At 43.5% G+C, this 19,821-nt stretch overlaps 1 protein-coding gene across 5 annotated transcripts in view; it reads left to right on the top strand.

The window, feature by feature from the left end:
• Window positions 1–3,381: 3,381 nt before the first annotated feature.
• chd7 (chromodomain helicase DNA binding protein 7) overlaps window positions 3,382–19,821 on the top strand; it is a 65,225-nt gene continuing 48,785 nt past the window's right edge. Inside the window, exons 1-2 of one of the 5 annotated variants that reach the window (XM_053438312.1) lie at window positions 3,382–3,705; window positions 17,663–19,248. In XM_053438312.1, the coding sequence (XP_053294287.1) occupies window positions 17,784–19,248 (1,465 nt within the window). In that variant the 5' untranslated portion in view covers window positions 3,382–3,705; window positions 17,663–17,783. Of the gene's footprint in view, window positions 3,706–4,044; window positions 4,294–4,511; window positions 4,660–16,165; window positions 16,188–17,662; window positions 19,249–19,821 lie in introns of those variants that run through there. The other 4 variants (XM_053438314.1, XM_053438315.1, XM_053438316.1 and 1 more) reach the window with 4 other exon arrangements.

Here is a 19,821-nt window from a genome sequence, read left to right as displayed (position 1 = left end):
AATGTATTTAGCAGAAATGACTTCCAGAGGAACTCTGGATGATGGTGTCCAGACTTTCTCTTGAGGTTGTCTTTCACACATAAACAATGCAGGAGCTTCACCTCTCAGACGCCTTCAAAACAGCATCAATGTGTTGTCACATTGGCTCTTCCCAACTTTCTGTGGAAATGATACCTGGGGACTGGCAGGAGAAGGTCCTAAGAAACTCTGGAAGCTCTCATTTGGACATTAGAGTTCACATGGACAGGCTGTGCGGAGGATATCCGGAGATCATTGCATGCCTGAAAGCAGCTTCAAAGTTTTCTTGGCATTAAGAGGTAAATAAATCCTCAGGTCTAAGTTTTCTCAGAGTCCATCTAATGTAACATCGATCATGTTCATCCGCAATCTGGATATGCTGTATATAATGTGTGATGGTCTTTAACACTGGAATACTGCAGCATATATATTTTTTTTTTTTTAAGATTATTTTTTGGCATTTTATGCTTTTATTGATAGTTTAAGAGACAGAGTTGAAATGGGGCAGAGAGGGGAGTGACATGCAGAGAACGACCGCGGGCTGGAATCGAACCCGGGTCCGCTGCTGGCCGAGGCCCATGGGGGGGACGCCCTACCAACCGAGCTAAGGGCGCCCCCAATACTGCAGCATATTTACACTGCAGAACAGCTTTGCCAAAAATGAAGTAAGACAAAAATGAAGAAGATGAGAAAGATTAAACATGCAAATGATACTGCTTTCAAATTGGTTGGTTCTCACCTGAATGGCATTGAACCTCCCTCTGCCTCCCTGACGTTACATTATATGTTTGCACATGGCCAGAAAACTCCTCCAGCAGACGTCATCCAGAGGAGATTTGCTACCTGTTTAGACTACAAGCTGTATTTCCACATTCTTTGTAGGCCTGCCTCCAACGATGGTCAAAGGACATGTTCAAACTCAGGAGTCAAAAACAACCACTCACTCGCCAGGTTTTTCTCACCAGCAAAATGAGTAAAAGGGAAGAGCTGTGAGGATTTAGTCACTGAAAAGACCGGATATTAATCTATGAAATAAGACTCATGGTGACTCAAGTGAGGAGGGAGCTGGAGCTTTGCAACAACTGCAGCAGCATGAGGGCTTCTGAAGCCTGGGTGACTCAGTTAGCTGCACCCGTCTGAGCTCTGTGGTGATTGTGGCGTCTGTTTGGGACACACTTCCATGGCGACAGAACTGAAATGGAATTGCTGCAGCGAACCTTTACATGTGCTCCGTTTATTTTCCATTCAATTATAGTTGGGATGAAGTTGCTGATTCTGCTGAGAATAAAGGAGCACACCCTGAAGTTTCAAGACTCTATCGACAGATAAGCTGAAACTAAAATCTAAATATATTTCACTCTATTTGATTGATATCTCTGTATTTCTCTCCTCTCCTGCAGACTGCGCTTCAGTCCTCAGATTTACACACAGCAAGTGACAAACCAGTCCAGGGCTGTTTGGACTCTTTAAGGTCAAGGTCCGAGGGAAAAGCCAAGTGTGGTATGGATGCAGGGAGATTGTGATATCTTGTGGAGGGAATGCTGATTATGAGCAGTTTGTGAAAACATTTAGTCTTTCGATGTGGTTAATAGTGTTATTTTTCCATCGTAAACTTATAAAATAGATCATATGTTTAACAGAAAAATCCCGGCTGTAAGTTACTGTGACATTGACTGTGAAACTTCCATAGCCAATAACGATTGTTTTGTACATTCCTATTGTACGCATTGCCTTTGTTTCTTGTGCTTATAATATTCTTATTCTATTTCCTATTTTATATTTATGCTCAAAGACACCTAATCAAATTTGTTGCATGTGTAATGGACTACAGTAAAAACTGCTGCTGTCTTTAAAGAAATAAGATGGAGCTGTTCTCAGGAGTTCAGAGCAGACTGGCATGAGCAGGCCACTGTAGCTGCGAAGGTCCCTGACTTAAAGAGGAATCACAGCACTGGAAAGAGGCCCATTTCATTAAACTAGGCCACCTTTGATGTTGATGCATGCAGTTATTTTAGAAATCAAAATGTATGACATTTTGTGAGGATATTTTTTTCTAAAAGAGATCAACCATGTGTAAATGTGGTAGAAAAGTATAAAACACAAGGTAAATACCAACTGGGCTTAAACATTGTTAATGAACTACTGTGTGTTGTGTCTGAATAAAGTTTGGAGTTATGGAAGATCCTTGTTTCAGTATTTTTAGAAAAATCCAGAACAAGACCTGTCCCAACTTATTTTACTCTACAGACCACTACATCTTCGCACAGTCACAGCACTGCAGTGAGAGGGTCCTGGCGGGTCCTGGTGGGTCCTGATGGGTCCTGGCCGTTACTGGTGGGTCCTGGCAAGTCCTGGTGGGTCCTGTCGGGTCCAATCATATCAATCACATTCTCCAAGCAGAGGAGTTTATTCAGTGGCAGACTGCTGTAACTGTCCTGCTCATTGTACAGACTTCTGTCCCCCAGACCATACATCTGCACTTGTCACAGACATGGAGGGGTGAAATGGACTTTTAGGCATGAGGCTGCCTCTATGATCACATCACACCAACCAATAGTCTTACCTTTTATCAGCCCCTGTGCACAATATACATGGTTTTGGTGTTTTGTTTTTATATTCACTTAAATTTAGCCTCCATTGACACATCTGTTTTTGTTTAAGCCTTTCTTCATAAAAGTTAAATAACGTAATTTGTTGACAATTTGTGCCTCCTCCATAGAAATATACTTTACCCTCGCACAATATGTTTGGTTCTGGTTGTTTATGTTTTCCTCACTTAAGTTAAGCATTTTCTTATATATTACTGATAAGTTGTTGACTATTTGTACAGCGTCTTACTTTTACTTTATTTATCTATCTATCAATCAATCAATCAATCTATTTATCTATCTATCTATCTAAAATATATGATTGTTACATAAACATGAATCATAGAAATTTAAAGCTTCACATCTATATGGCCACAAAGATAAGACCAACATCACATCCTACATTCAACTATGTCTGTCTTTATTTGTCAACAAATTAGAAGCAGGAAAAATAATGAATTTAAAACTTGTTCGTTCAGGCAAATGTGAAGACACGTGCCACCAAACAATTGTCTTTTGGCCAAATGCAGTGTTCCCTCAATACTGGTTTGAATTAGGTTTTCAAAATCATCTTCCCATTAAGACCAATTAAAAATAATTCTATTTCACTCTGGCAGTTTTCAAATCATAATCTTTCTCGCAGCAGATGTCATTTTTTTTTCCATCCCTAAACTGGAACTCCACCAGCGGCTCGCACTGGCGTGGCGGGGTCAGTGACCGCGCACGCCGCTTGTTTATCTGTATGAGAGGTCCTCGGGAGCGCGCCCCCCCTGGCCAAGGAAGGTGAGCGAGTGTCTGGAGGGGAGGACTCGGGAGCGCGACCAGCCGAGGGATCGATCGGATTAAACTCGATTCGAGTGAAATTAACACAAAGGAGAGAAGAGCAACGCACACGAGTCGGTGAGGTTGCGGATGCGAGACGCGCAGGAGAAATATTTCGGGAGAAAAACGTAACACTTGAACTTTTTTCCTCTGTTTATTTATATTTCAAACGAAAAAAAGGACCACGGTGGATTTTTTTTTTCTCAAGCAAGCGGAGATACTAACCAGCCAGCACGGAGTTGATTTGATAAAACCCCGAAGTGACCGAGCTTGTTGGGTAAGCGAACAAATGCCCCCTTTGAATGTGTGAATTTGAAATGTGGACCAGGTGCGATAGTTTCATTGGAACCAACGCTTCTGAATTAAAACCCTTTCTATTCGGGCTGAATAGCAAGTTTTCCATACTTTTTTCCACAGCGCTATCGGACGCTTAAATCTGCTGAGCGACTCTGGTTTTCAGCCGGAGGGTATTTTCATTCACATCCAGCTGAATGGAGACGCTCCTGGTTTGGTTTAGCCTCAGTTTTATTCCCTCATTTCAGCAGAAAGTCATTGAAGGTCCATGTAGCTCCCATGCCGACATGCTAACAATAGCAAGTTTAGCTTTGCCACCCGCTGTATCGCTCACACATATACACACACACACACACGCACACACGCGCACAACAGTCCCATTAGTCAGTTATAAAGTGGAAAGAAAACACACGGAGAGCGTCTCTGTTCCCGAGTCCGGTCCCCCGGTAACTTGTTGGATTTTCTTCAGTGGAGTGTGGAGTTGCTTTGGTGTTTTTAAAGAGTGACTGTTAGCCCTTGTAGCTAATTGTGTTGAAGCTTCCAGGAGACACGAGGTGGCTCGAGCGTAGAGGTGAGTCACTGGCCGACTGAATGAGCGCAGCTCTCAGGGAGATTCCCAGCGGAGAATACTTGGCACATATCGCCACCAAACGCTCCGCCGGGCTCGATTTAAAGTGTTCCCACATACAAGTTTGCATATTGGTCGTGTTTCAGCGGAACGCGTGTTTTAATGGCTATTAGCGCAGCGTAAAGTGTGCGTAGTAGTCGCCAGTTGTATTGGACGGAAGGGACAGAAGAGAGGAGGGGGGGATCTGTGAGGCCAGGCGGTCATTCCGTACGACCGTGTTTTTCACCTTGTTTTTAACACGATTTACTACAGCGAAACCCATTCAAATGTGTGAGAGACTCTCGAGCCGCTCCATAGCCTCAGTGCAAGGTAGAAAGAGTTTATTTTAACGATAAAAACCGAGATGAGGGAGTCGTTCCGAGGTGCGGAACGACGTGCAAAATACCTCCTGATAGGCTAATTAGCCGTGCTAGCCGCTGGAGGTTAGCCCAGCGCTAGGACACAGAAGTTCAGCTAGCCTGTTAGCCACTTATCATCCTCATTGTTAGACCACTCCGTTGCCCCCCTTCACAGGGGCGAACTACGACGTTCCTCGGTATTGCTCTCGGGCAAGAAAATCAACTTTACGCATCTTTCGTGTCACTTTTGTCGAAGTGGAAAGACACAATAACACCTCGCGTTCTTAAGATGCGTTTCTGCGTGTTTGCCGTGATAGTAGGTTTGTCGTGTTGCATTGTATCCGGCGACCGAAGTTTGATAACCAGCATGGCTACACTTGTTACTCGGAGTGGACCGGAGAGCAGGCAGCCAACAACACCTGTCGGTGCTGGTTCAGGCCACTCGTCTCCACGGGACAGACTCACAACTGTGGGATTTCTTTATCTTCACTACACACTTTATTGCCTGGGCTGGTGGCGCTGCACTCTTTCACCATTATGTGCTCTGTAGTCGGTCAGCTTATATAATGGTCACCCTGTCGCTCACACGTAACTTTGGCTGCGTTGAAATGACTGAAATACAAAAACGGTAAACCTGTCCTTTACGTGCATGCGCTCATAAACACACTCACTGTGGCCTTTCAATCTCACATGGTGGCTTTATTAACAGTCTGACATATTCAGTGTACATGAATTAGTTCGTTATTTTCCTCCTGCTGCCTCAGCGCCAGAAGAGCTGCTCCCCCCACCACCTTGTGTCTGTGAGCCAAGATGGCAGCTAGTCATGTTTAGCAGGCCACAGAGGGAGAGATAAGAGGCCCCCCCGCACACACACACACCAGATGTTCAGCACTATTTGGTCTCTAGTTTGTCCCTCTGTCTTTTCTTGGGGTAAAAGTTGAAGCAGCCCCCCCCCCCCCCCCCCTTTTCAGCTTCAAGGCTTCCTTGGTTTGATAGTCAGTTGGATTTAGCTGAAACTTGGACACAAGTTAGATTTCCCCACATGTGATCTAAATGTAGTGTTTATTTGGATACATTTTTTGCAGTTTATACCTTTTTTTTTATGTCCGAATTTAGGCAGCTTTCAATCATTTTGCGAGGTTGTTTTTATTGGTTCAAACGTAAATGGGCCCCTCTGGAAGTTGTGTTGGTGACCTTGAAGTTGCTTGCCTTAAGTATAAAAAAAAAAAAATTGAAAATAACATTGACGATGGTTACTTTTTTTTATTAAAAAACCATGAGGCCTGAACGATGTAGAAGTTTGTCATTCCAGTGCCAAACTTGCTGCCAGTGTGCCTGACATGGCCTCACACAGTCAGGAAATCCCTGACTCCTTACACTAGGGGTCAGTTGGGGGATAAACCACATGCCGCAAAGCTACTCATACCCTACAAAACACAATAGTAAGATTTCACTGAATGATGAAATTAAATTCTCACTGTACTACCATGCACTAGTGCTCCTCCACATGGTCACACCCTCTAACTTATCTCAATTCAAATTTATATTTTAATTACACGTTAAATGTAACCATTCTGCTTCATGCTGTTGCCCGGCTCAGTCACTTTATCTTGTGGGTTAAATACTGCCCTTTAAGTAAGACCGGTGTCCATCAGTGTGTCGTGCCTGTGAGTAGGCTGTTCCCCTGTAGTTTTGACCTATGAATCATTAGTTTGACCAATGTTGGTTTTCTGACCATTTTACCCACAATGTGTCATTATCGATTGACCTTTTACTCAGGGGTCATGGGATTAACAGTTAGTACGCCTACAGGCATACAGGGAGAACCATAACCTAGACCTGTTAGCAGTGAAGGTTTTGTGGCAAGGGTTGGAGTCTTTATTCATAGCGTCACATTTTACTACTTTGTGTGTAGTTTCCCTGTTTTCTCACAACTTTAGAGGAGGTTTTTGCTCCTGCTAACTTTCAGCTTTGCTGATAACGCTATTGCCATCAGTTTAGTCTGAGCTCGTTTTGTGTTCGGTCTTTTACCTCATCTGATTGCAACTCATGGGTCAGAAAATGATACTTTTCTGGAAGATCTATAACTGGTTAGGAGGAAACTAATGTATGAGTGATACAGCTTTCTGATATGCATACATTCTAGTAATTGTTGTATTTATGAGGTTGCTGCATGCTTTTACCAACTTCCTTCCTGAAGCATTTCCACACTGCAGCTCTTTTTCTAGTGCGACATCAGACTTAAGTGTAATCACAAGAGCATTCCGTTGCTGTAGTCGGGCAGAAACTTGTGTTTTGAAGGTGGATTACTCTGACCACCTGGTTTAAGGCCAATATTGAGACAACATTGTCTTTTCAGTCGGGTAAATAACACCTGGTGCTGCAGCACTGCTGATGGACAGTTTAGCATTGTGAGCCTGGTGTTGGGTGTCTGAGTCTGAGAGCTGGTGTTTGTTAAGGTGGCCATTTTGTCTCCTACCATCATGTGTGGTAGATGGCAGCCCTGTTAGCCGAGATGAGAAGTGGTGGTGTTTGTCCCATCATTGTTTGTCTCTTTCATCTTGCCATCTATATTCCCACCTCCACCCCCTCACCCACCCACTCCCCCTCTGCCCTCCTCTCCTTTCGACTCTTCATTCACACCTTTTCTGTCTCTCTCACTCTCTCTTCATCTTTGCCAGTCTGTCTGTTTCCTCCTCTCCTCCCATTTCCAACCAAGAGGTTAGCGGGGGTCTTAAGCACCATAGCGAATTTCAAAACGGAGTGTCATGACTGTCTCTCTCACTCTCTCTCATCCCGTCCTCTCACCTGTCACTCCCTCTGCCCTCTTCTCCTCACTTGTCTCCCCCATCCCCCTCTGCACCAAGGGCCTTTTGGACCCAGTGCCTGGAAGAGAGGCTGGTATTAATATAGCTCAAGTGTTTGTGTCTGTGTGGACTAAATGTTTTTTTTTCTTTCTGTGTGTGTGTTAGAGGAGGCCGCCTGTCAAGTACATTTCTGACCTATGTGTGCATGCCTTCTAATCTATCCTTGACCTCTCCTAGTGTTGATGTGTGGCACATCCTGCATTTCCTCTTCATCACTTTGCTCATATGCAACGTCTAGCCTGACTGCTACTGCGAAACAAATAAGCAAAGCTAAAACCCATGACTCTCCAATGGAAATATTTGGGTTAGCAGCTGGTGATAGATCCCATTGCTGACAATGGCTTCAGAGCCACAGAAATCTAAAATGCTAAGTTGTGGTAATCCATGCAGCGATCCATTTCTTCTCGTTTTCAATCACAATTCCTCTCCATGCGTAATTTACATGGGGACAAATGGCTAGTTTGTGGAGTCAACATCTAGTTAGGAAAAGGGAGATGGATGCAAAACATTGGAGATGGGAGAGAAAGGTGAAGACAGAAGTTAAACCATGAGCGAGAGAAAATGTATGCAATTTCCTTGAAATGCTCAGGCAATATTTTTCACATGACATCTTAAATTAATGCGTTTTTAGCAGTAGTGAACAGATCTACCTAAGTAAACTGAAAAACACATTTATTTTATTTTCAATTTTTTTTATTTTCCTTAAAGCTTCAAGCTATTTCTGTTCATTTCAATCTCATTTGATAAATATTAATTTAGGAGATGAAAAAATCTGCATTATAAATCTGCCAATGGCTGCACTGCTCTTTTCATATGAGTCTCTCATTGAAGACCTGTTTCGGTCGACCACCCCAGCAGAGCACACTGAGTCAGGAAAAATGAGTGTGCATCAGGGGAGAGGTTACCCCTGAGCTTTACAGGAAGGACTCTTGGAAGTTGATAGCAGTGATAGATTAGGGAGATGTCGGGGCAGCATGCTTGAGTCTGCTCTGTGGTTGTGTGCCTTCTTGTTTGGTATAGCATAGAGACAAAGTCCCTTGTAAGGATCTTGAGAAATTAATATTAAAAAGATATATTTTGAAAGCTTGTATCGTGTTCCTATTGTATCAAATTGGAATCTTAGTAAAAAATCAGTTGTGTGGTCTGTGAGGCTTTTGTTGCTCATGATGATAAATCTATCAACAGCCCAAAATCACTGGCTGTTTTTCTTTTTGAACAAGCGGAGCAGACTCCTTCCCTGTTTGTGAGGAATCCTGTCCTTTTTGACAAGTCTACCTTTGAAATGAGGACAAGGGTTGTTAAAGGGGTTTGTAAAAGTGACAAAATGATTCTGGAACTTATTTGCATCTCCAAGCAACAATTCCCCCCCCCCTCCCCCCTCACCTTCAATGGTTGATTTCTGATGTTCATGTAGGTTTACACTCTCTACATTAAAATGTCAAACACCAGTATTGGAATATATACCAAAAAAATGAATATTTCAGATGGAAAGGATTCTCCTTAATTTGCTTATTGCTGTCAACAAACCTGAGTGAGAGGTGACCTCAGTTCTTCCTGTCATTGATTGCACAAGATGTTAGCACCTTTCTCTGATCACAAGTGGCCAGCGTTCAGTACTTGTGTTCACACCTGTCATTATAATGCTTCCTGAATGCGTTTCCTGTGACCACTAGTGATTGGAACTCACGCATGCGTGTGCATGCGTGTGCGTGCGTGCGCGTGTGTGTGTGTGTGTGTGTCGAGTCAAGAGATTCTAGATGAATCTCGTGTAGCTAGTGAAAGATTTTACAGATTTAAGGAAAGTATCGATCATGTGTTTATTAGGGTTGTTTATGTGGCGGTGATTAAAACAAATCAAGGAGAAGAGAAAAAACTAGTTAGATTCATAGTGAAACTACAGCGGGTCAGAGTATTTCTGCTGAGAAGGAGGTCATACATGTGGCCCAGGATGGATTTGCGTTGAAACTGTTGCAAGTATGTGGACACTTGGGGCACAGACCACCTCTGACTGGTCTGGCATGATCGGATCGCTATCCAATTTATATAATATATCAAAAATACTGTATCGCAGCCATCACTATATCTCGACCATCGAGTATAAATTGTCACATGAATGTTTTTAAGCAGTCAGCATGAAATTCATAGTTTTGATTCTCTTGCTCTCTTCTCCTGCCCTTCTCACAACAGACCTCTCCTGCGCGCATATGTCTTTTTGTATCCGGAGGAAAGATACTCCAAGCATGAGAGGGCAAAAGAAAGTAAAGAGGGCCATCCACTTTTGAGAGTCCAGAGACAATTATTGACAGTTTGCTTATATTCTTTGTGAACGCTGAACCGAGCGAATTACTTTATAAATGATGAACGTGAACGGCGTTCATTCCAGCGAGAGTGGATGCTTTTGTGTGTCTGTGCTCGAAGCGAGAGGAAGTTTAGACGCACACACACACATGCCCCGGAGCTCTGCCTCCACTTCCTCGCTACATGGTGAGATGAGAGGCGCATTCACGTGAAGCAGCTGGTCAGTGACTTTGTTGACGAACAGTGAAAACAGCTTCCTCTATGATCCACAGCTGCTCAATGATCAGAAGGCTTACTCAGACATTTATATTTGACTCGAAACAAGGTAATTTACACTTTGTTTTAAGCATGTCCGCTGATACCTTCCGACGAGGTGAATTCAGGAACCTTCGGAAATGATAGCGTCCCTTAGCTTAGCCACTTCCTCTGGACTTTTATAAATCTAACATTTGTACGGTGATTTAGAGGAGAATCCAACATATTGCAATATGTATCGATATAGCCTAAAAAAATTGCGATATTTGTTGTGGGCTGTATTGCCCAGCCCTGCTGTGTTCACACCTGTACCTAGAGCTGTCCGCTTGTGAACGGATCACAAAAACCACATGTTAATACCTGGTGTGAACAAGACCAAAGACTACAGGATTCACTTGTGATGACAGAGCAGATCATTGAAGTTCACTGAACTCACTGTCGTGTTCATTTAACCAGTTTTACCTTGTTACATGGAGCCTTATCATATTGGAAGTTAGAAGATGGTAAACTGTGACCATGAAAAGATGTACATGGTCAGTAACAATACTTGGATACACTGCAACTATTTTTCTTTTTCGGATTAAGGCCAAACTGTGGGCCTCAGGAATCTATATTCATCTGACCTCAGCCTGATCTGACTGATCATCATCTGGTTAATCATCAGACCATGCCATTTTGTTCAGTCTTTAACTTTCCAGTGTTGGTGGGTCACACCAGCCTCAAATTTATGTCCCTTCTCTGACAGGAGTGGAACCTTTCATGGTCTCTGCTGTTGTAGATCATTCCCCGAAGAGTTGGATGTGTGGTTTAGTCTGATGTTTTCTACTCCCCACAGTAGCACCAAACCTTTTTCGCCCCAACATTTTCAGGCGAGAGGGGGAGCATCCAGTTGCAGCAGGAAGTGACATATTAACTCCGCTGGTTAGATCGCATGATTTCGTTTACAGCACCCTGACACCGTTGTCAGCACTTATCACCACAGACTCTCCACATCTTCGACAGTCTTCTACGTCTATGACAGTTTTTTACACAAGATGTTTGTCTGTTGATTTTCTTTTAATTTTTGTGTCTGCTGCATGTTAGAAGCATCAACCCGGTCAGTCGCTTGCAGTGAATCCAGCTGGGGAACTCCTGCTGTGTTCAAAGATCGACTTGTCCTGGATTTCTACTGTCTTCATACTAGGAGGCCCGGCGGATAAAGTCCGTAGAAGCGGAGCATCTCACTCTGACTTTTGCGTTGAACCTCTTCCAGAAAATTTTTTTATTTAATAATGCGGAAGTGATCATGTGAATGTATACACATGCTGTCACGGGTCATTTTTGGAATATCACATTGTCCTGCGCCTGTCTCTCGCCCTCGGTGTCCTCTGTGATCAGCCCTTGAGCCGGCCAGCGGTTTTTCCTACCACATGGTAAAGGCAGGGAACAGATTGAATAAACACAGCCCTTTCCTGCTGACCCACCCCCACCACCCACCCCTCTGCCCCCAAACACGCATACCACACACGCACGCGCTGGCACACACTCTCCAGCATGCACACAAACACACACACACACTGTCCATTAACGAAGCAGTCGTGCGTAAAATAACCAGATTTTCTCTAGCTTCACTGCTTCTCTCTTTCCCTCCTCCCTCTTCTCTCTTCCTTCCTTCCGGGCCCTCAAATCCCAGCCCCAAACACACGGCCCTGCATCCCCTCACTTGATCGTAATTACACCACACAGCTAGCCAGCTCCTGTGCGCTGTCCTCCATTTGGGAACAAAGGTATTAAATTATAGCGACTTAGATCCTAGTGGTAATGGGAGGTGGGTGGTTGCACACATGCTCTCCAGAGGAAGAGGGAGATCACTCATTTCATGTGCCTAGTTGGGTTGTGTCTGCTGAGCTTTTGGCGTAGTTTGTTTCTGTGGCTTTTGTGTTGTTTATCTGTGCCCGCCTGCCTGCGTCTCAGAGGAAACGTGGTGCTGTTGACATGGCAGAGATTTCCTGTCGTAAGGCCTGGAGGCTACAGACAGTTTAGCCGCCAAACTTGACAGGGCAGACAGGACTGCATTGAGTTGCTGTTGGCTAATCGCTCATCCTCATTTCTTCCTTTACCGTAGACTAACACCAAGGGATTTGGAGTGAAACAGTCAGTTTTGACATTTAACATTAGTTGAGATGCAAAACCAGCATGGGTCCTTATTTTGTCTAAAGTTTTATTAGCTTAAAAAAAAAAAAGTTAACGTAATCATCACTCAGATCTAGATCCACTAGAGTCTTCAAATATTTACGAGCAAGAAATAGGAGAGGTCCATCTTGAAGGGATAAGTCCCTGCAGGTTTTCATTCAAACAAGTTTATTTTAGGCAACATCAACAGACACTTAACACATCTTCATTCAGTCTGTTAATCAATCTAAGGACAGGTAGAATGGAATATTTGGAGTTCCTTGACTCAAAATAACACATGGGTTTACAAAAATTCTCATGTTAAATAGCAAACCTATTATTAATACAAGTAGATAACAAATTAGAACTGTAATACTTTGATAATCTTTCTTTTTTAGTTGCATGTAAAACAAATCTAGTTGCTTGTGTCACTATCAGTTTAAAAAATCACTTGTGCTGAGGGTGTAAGTTGAAGGTTTCTGCTGACTAAAAGCTCATCCCTTATGCACTATACCCTGAATTACTGGCTGCAACAGAGGCCATTCATTTTGAACTAATTTGCCATTGATATAATTTGCTTTCGGCTCGGCTGAGCGAATGGCCTCCAATTGTGGTTTGACAGAGCTGCACAGTCAGTGTGAATTCCTGAGCCTTGCTGGTGATCGCCAGTTCATTTATCAAGTAGGCTTAAACTATCCATGTTAGAGCCACTTGGTGATTACTTTTGGTTTCAGGTGAGAAGAGCTTGTGGAGCTGTTAATTATGTTGTTGGACTCCCAGGCTCATGCGTCTGCCTCCAGCAGTGACAGGACCAACCCCCTTTTTTCATATTTCATCTCACTTTGTTTAAACGGAATAATAAAAGTGCCAGCTCAAGGTCAAAGTCCTGATACAGTGTTCAGAGTTTTATTTTTGGGACATAGTTTGTTTTGGAGTTGCAACACAAAAGAAGAGCAAGGCTTTTTCCCTATGTCCGCTTCCGACAATGCTTCAGTTTGCATTCTCAGGTTATATATAAATATATGATCTGATGTGAAGAAACAGACCACAGCTCCATCATTTACAATACTTAGCCTCACAGTATAGCGTAATTATTGCTGGTCTATTATAGCTACAATAAATTGTTAATTTGTTTGCTCAAAATGAGTGTCCACCTTTTTTTAACATAATTTATTGAGGCAAGTTCTTCAAACATAACTGCCAAAGTGACTGTGGTTCCAGGTTTTTAGATGTGAGAAATCCCAAACGCAATATTGAGTTGTTCCAGGGTTGTTGCTGGGACATATAGGAATTTCCATTGCACTCAAGAAATACTGTCAGTGAAAATTCTTCACCGTAATTTTTCATTTAAATCAATCAAATAATCGCTTGATTTATTTAGGGATTTCCCCTCTCGTCACATAGAATCCATTGTACTTTCCCATTATATATAACCTTTTTCTTTTTTTGGCATCATCAATTCTGTACCACTTTATACCAGACTTCTTTTTGTAAGATTATAGTTAACAAATCTGAACTATGAAAGTTTTATTTTCATTGTCGGCAGCAATGTTAACTGATAAGTGTTACCTAGCAAAAGGTTACCTAATGATACTTTTGAGACAGAGGCACTTGTGAACTACTAATAATGGACAACAAATACTATGCCATCTTAAAACTGACCCCTGTTTTTTTTAAGAGGTTTGAAGGGCGTATGTGGCTGAGGGGTATAGGGGTCGTCCTCCAACCTGAAGGTCTTCCCCATCTGCATGCCGAAGTGTCCTTGGGCAAGATGCTGAACCCTGAATCGCCCCTCATAGAACGACAAAGTGCTGCTAATAAATGCACTTTATGAATGTGTGTGGATGAATGTAAAACTGTACTGTAAAGCGCTTTGAGTGGTCTTCAAGACTAGATATGCGCTATATAAATACAAAACCATTTACCATTTAACATGTACAGCTTTTAAAACCATATAACTGGACACAGCCTCAGTTGTTTTTACCATTGCTGTCTTTTTCTGTCAGTGGATGGTTAATTTAAAGGGATGTAGTGCAGGAGCCTGAAGGCCTCCGCCGCTTCTGGTAGCACATGGTAACCACCTAGCCTTTTGGCCCAAGCTAAGTTTGACCAAGGCCGGCCGATCAGTAGTGACACTGTGCTGTAGGGCATGCAATTAACAATTATGTATTTTTTCGGTTAACCAATGATTTAAATCCAACCAAGAGTCCAAAATCTGAAATAACTTGGCAGTATTTTCAGCCAATCGAAAACACTAGATATGGGTTCTGATGTTGTCTGACGACATTCCGTCCATGACAACCTAGGAATCAACACTATTAACAATAACAAGGAGTGATCAGAGACGACAGTTTTTTGACGCTTCTGTTTCACTCGACTTGTTCCTGAGGGCAGGCCTCATCGCTATGATGTTGCGTGTTCACACTGATGGTAGCACTGAGTCAAAATATAAGGTGCATGTGTGGGTGTGCTGCTACATTTACCAGTGAGAAGCTGGAATCTGAGCCACTACGTCCAGTGTGAACGCTCATCAGATGGCAAGGCACCACACTGCAGTTTCATGCACTTGGTGGAAAAAATTACCAATGCATAAATTGTTATGCTGCTTCTTGTTTGTGAGGTAAACAATGCCTGATTCTTGCACATTGACTGTATTTGGACAGTACTGTCAACATTTTTGTTACCTGAACCTGCGGTTCTTCATGATAGGATGTCAATGCGCCCGGACCACTCAACACGTGTATGTTACGACGGGGGGCGGGGGACCAGGATGGGAATGTGGTTGGCTAAAAGCCTCAGCCTTTGATGAGATTTGGCGTCTTAACCGGCACCACTGACCGATCACCTAATTCTCTCTGCAGTAACAGCTGGGTCTCTCTCTCTCTCTCTCTCTCTCTCTCTCTCTCTCTCTCTCTCACTCTCTCTCTCTCTCTCTCTCTCTCTCTCTCTCTCTCCCTCTCTCTGATGTGATGATCCTCAAGGCGGACACAACACTAAGGCCATCTCTCACCCAAACTCTTGCTCACGCAGTAGCCAGCAAGTGCTTATATAGCTACATTTTGCTATATTGTAGATTTCAAAGCATATATAGTGTGTTCGGCAGTGCTGACAGGAAATCACTTGCCTTTTGTAGTAGCTTGCAGCAAAGGATGTGAAAATGCACTTGATTACTCTCACCTGCTACACACTCACATTTTTCTTCTTGTAGTGATTGAAATAAACAGGACGTGATGTAACACCAGAGTTTCATAGATGCTGCTTATAGTACTATGGATGTTGTTGCTAAACACAAGTCCTCTAACAACTGCTGAATCGCTGCTCTTTGTAAAGACTGATGGTTTATGTGAGATTATTTAAGACAGTTCTACACAAATATATTTATAAATCATGATATATTTTTAATTTGCTGATTTCACTTTCAATGTGTGTGGCTTTGCAAGTTCTGTTTTCCAAATCATTGTGAACAGAATATCTGAGATTTTCTTCTCTGTTGTTTTTTAGATGTCGCCTATGGTACTGAAACTGTTGTTCACAATTCATAAAATGGTAACTGTGCTTCAATTGGGATGTTTCTATATCGAGGGCCGTAATACAAGTTACGCTGAGGGTTCAATTATATGTCTAGCATCCCATGCATGATTCTACATTCAGCCAAGGGGATCATATAGGTCATTCTTTGTTAAATGTTACTGCTATAGTTATGAGCTAAGCACACATCATTTATTTATTTATATATATATATATATATAGTCCACAGTGCGGAGTATATACTTATAAATACATACACATTTATATATAAGTATATACTCACACACCCCTACTGTTGAATGAATTCTATTATCTTTTTTTCTGTAACCTTTATTTAACCAGGAAAAATCTCTTTTGTAATGGGAGTCCCGGCCGAGACAGGCAGCAGCACAAACATTGTGTAAGTTCAACATGTTAAAAAAAATGTATAATAAGACGATCAAAGATCAACCTAAACAAGAATTTAGGTGCAAAACAGACCAAACATCCTGCAACATTGGTCATAAACGCCCGCGATTCTATTTCCTGGGTCTTCTAAAATGGATTTAAAAGCATTCAATGAAATCAAATCAACTGGTAAAGAACCTATCTGTGATAGACTTGTGAGCTACCCAGGATGCATTAGGGGAGAGGTGGGGCGCATCCTGAGCTGGCTGCATATTCAAACACAGCTGTTAGCCTGCCGACAAGAGTTAAAATGCTCCTCTAAAACAGAGCTGCTTAGCCAAAACCACCTGTACTGCCAGTGTTTGTGCAATGTACTTGGCACAATACAACATATTTATGGTTATAGAGGGAAATTTATTATCAATGCACACTATTTAATGTGAGTTAGTAATTAAACATTTTGCCCTGATACCTGCTGTTGGTTATGAATTAGTTAAGGGGAGGGATTTAGGAGGAGGAAAGAGGAATGGTGAAGGGGGGAGGGGACATTTGTAGCATTAGAAGTCGTATTTTTTTTTTTTTTTTGTAGTGCATTGAATCTTCAATGAATCCTCCCCTATCACATCTCAGTCTCCGCTATGGCCCACACCTACTCATTCATCATGCATGCTTAGATCAACTTACAGTGCCTTTTACCCTCACTGCAGACTGGGTTGTTGATTTAGTCACCCAGTCCCTCAGATGTTGATTATAATCACACACCCCATGAGTTCTGAATTTTTTCCCTAACCAACTACAGCTAGTTTATTAATAACTTAGTATACATCTTTGTTTTCCTTATATATCCAAAAAAATAATCCACAGACGCGCACATGCTCTTGTCTTAACACATCTGCCAGGACTGACTGTGTAGCTAGTCAGACAGCTGAATGGCTTGCTGACCTAGTAGCTAACTACTGACTGCTGCATAGAAAACCTATCTGGTCTGTTGGCTGGCTGATTGCTGGCTAACTGGATGGCAGCTGCTGCTGTTCAAACAGAGTTGCATCTGCTGGGGCCTTTGTTCGTGTGTTCGTGTGTTCGTGTGTTCGTGTGTTCGTGTGTTTGTGTGTGTGTGTGTGTGTGAAAATGGAGATGCTGAGGTCTTCGAGGCAGTGTTTTCGGGTCTGTGACTAAATTTGTCTGGCTCGGTTCGAACACTTCTGCCTAAAGCCTAATATGACTTCTGTAATGTCTAAAAGTTTGTATGATGCTGGTGGACTTGATCCACATGGAAAAAAGAGTTAAAGTTGTTTGCTTACGGTTGGTAGTAAATAACATTTTTTTTAAAAAAGATTATTGGAGGAATACATTTATGCATGCATGCTAGCTAATACAAGAAAAAAATACTTTGGTTAAATTATTTACTTAGTAAGATATTTTGTAAAAAGTAGGCTTGAAGTAACTGTTTTATAAAACATACTTATACTATACTTACTGTCTCTACAGGAACTGTAATGAGGACCATGGAGTAACACGCTCCAAATTAGCAGCTATCTGATTAGCTCCTCACTGCACACCATATCTTCCTCCATCTAGTCCCCTCCATCTGTGGGCCCCCCATCCAGCCATGGCGGACCCGGGGATGTTGAGTCTATTTGGGGACGATGCAGGGCTGTTCTCAGATGGATTAGATGGTTTAGGAGGCTGCTTTCCTCAGCAGCCTGCCCCTGGCCAGTCAAACCCCCTAGCTCAGCAGACTAATCCCTCTCTGAACCATGAGCACCAGGGTAACAGGGGTTACCACCAGGGGATGATCCATGCCGCTGGGAGTGGCCCAGGGCAGCCAAAATTGGGGCAAATATACGACCACGGCCCCTACACAGGCTACGATCAATCTGTTGCTCCTGGAGGACGAATGATGGCCCAGAATGGTCCCAGTCAGGGGCCACCAAATGTGAATGTGGCCATGAACGGCATGGCTTCCCACTACCATAATAATCCAGCTAACTCAAGTAACCCCCTCCATGGGTACCAAGGTGAGGCTGGGGCAGGAGGTGGTGGGAGTGGAGGATGGGGCCAGCAACAGAGCAGATCAGCGTATCAGCAGCCTCCAACCCAACCAGGGGGTGGCCCCAATCAGATGGCAGGCTACCAGATGTCTCAAGGCAACTATGGTGGGATGCAAGGCCCACCCACACCCAATGCAGCTCGCATGAACCAACACTATCCACCACAGAGCATGGCACCAGCTCCTGCTCAGGACCCATCTCACTACATGGGACATGTTGGAATGGGAGGGGCCCAGATGAGACACCCACAGCCCCAACCAACACCCCAGGTCTATCCCAACATGGGTCACACACCCCAATACCCACACTCCCCCTCCCGACAGCCTCCGCATACCCACCAGCACCAACAGGGTATGGGTGGGTTTGGGGGAGGCCAGTACCCTGGGTATCAGGCCCAGTATGGAGCCATTGGACCGGGGTTGGGCCAGAGTGCTAATACTACAGTCAGTACTAACACCAGCCAGGCATTGGGACCGGGGCAGCTTGGTCAGAGGTTTAACCATGGATCAGGTCCAGCAGCTGGGCAGCAGGGGCAACGATATCCCCCTGCACCACCACACCAATCACAGCCACTTCAAACCCATTCTGCCCCTATGCAGCAGCAGACAGGACAGCAGGGCCAGTCTATGCACCCTATAAACCACGCCCAGCATCCCCAGAATGCGCCCCAGACCCAAAATCAACCCCAGTCCCACCTTGCCCCCCCAGCTCAGGGATCTTACCCCTCCCCCGCATCCATGTCCCCAATGCGGGTTTTGGGAGCCCCAACGCCTCCTCCCCAACAGGGAAGACCCCCTAGCGCAGGACTAGCTGGGCCCCCAGAGGTTGCAGGGTACACAGCCCTGCAGTCTTCACCCAATGCTATGCCCCATCCACAAAGAACTCCCCAAAACCCGTTATCTGCCCCCCAACACCAGCAGCCTCACAACATGCCCCCCAATGCAGGGCAGATATATCCCAGTATGGGGCCGCAGCGTGGTCAACAAATGGGCCCAAATAGGCCTCAGCTCCAGCAACAGCAAGGTAAGCACCAGAAAGTTAATGCTCTATTGCTTTTATATGGGTCTCACTTTGTTCTGTTTATGGTGCCTATTCAAGCATTTAAACTACTTTAGAGCAGATGAAACTTCCACTGTTATTTGAATATTGAGAAATAATAAAAACACATTGACAAGACAACTGACAATTGCTGTTAACATGCCCTGTATCTCGTGTTATAAGACTAAGATGGACATAAGGACAAGGGGTATCTGGCAACATTGCGTGTTGCCAGATGATAGGATTGTACGATATATCAAACCGAGAACTGTTATAAGGATCTCTTCAGGGCACACATGATATTACATGCTGGAGATACAGATGCAGCCCCTATACAGTACATTGAAACACAGTTTGACTAGGGATCAACAAATCACCCTTAAGTTACTTACCTCTAATTGATCCCACAGGTACACAAGTGAATTACTGAAGTAATTTAGAAACATCGATGTCATTACACTTTCCTGCGCTTGCAAAAACAAAATAATCTTTGTTCTCTGTTTTTGCTACTTATTTGTAATTTCCTTTCTGCAAATAGTTGTCAATTACAGTACTTTA

The sequence above is a fragment of the Pleuronectes platessa genome, chromosome 13, assembly GCF_947347685.1.
Source record: "Pleuronectes platessa chromosome 13, fPlePla1.1, whole genome shotgun sequence".
Classification (NCBI taxonomy): Eukaryota; Metazoa; Chordata; class Actinopteri; order Pleuronectiformes; family Pleuronectidae; genus Pleuronectes; species Pleuronectes platessa.
The sequence above is the reverse complement of the archived record's forward strand: the minus strand, read 5'-3'. Positions and strand labels throughout refer to the sequence as shown.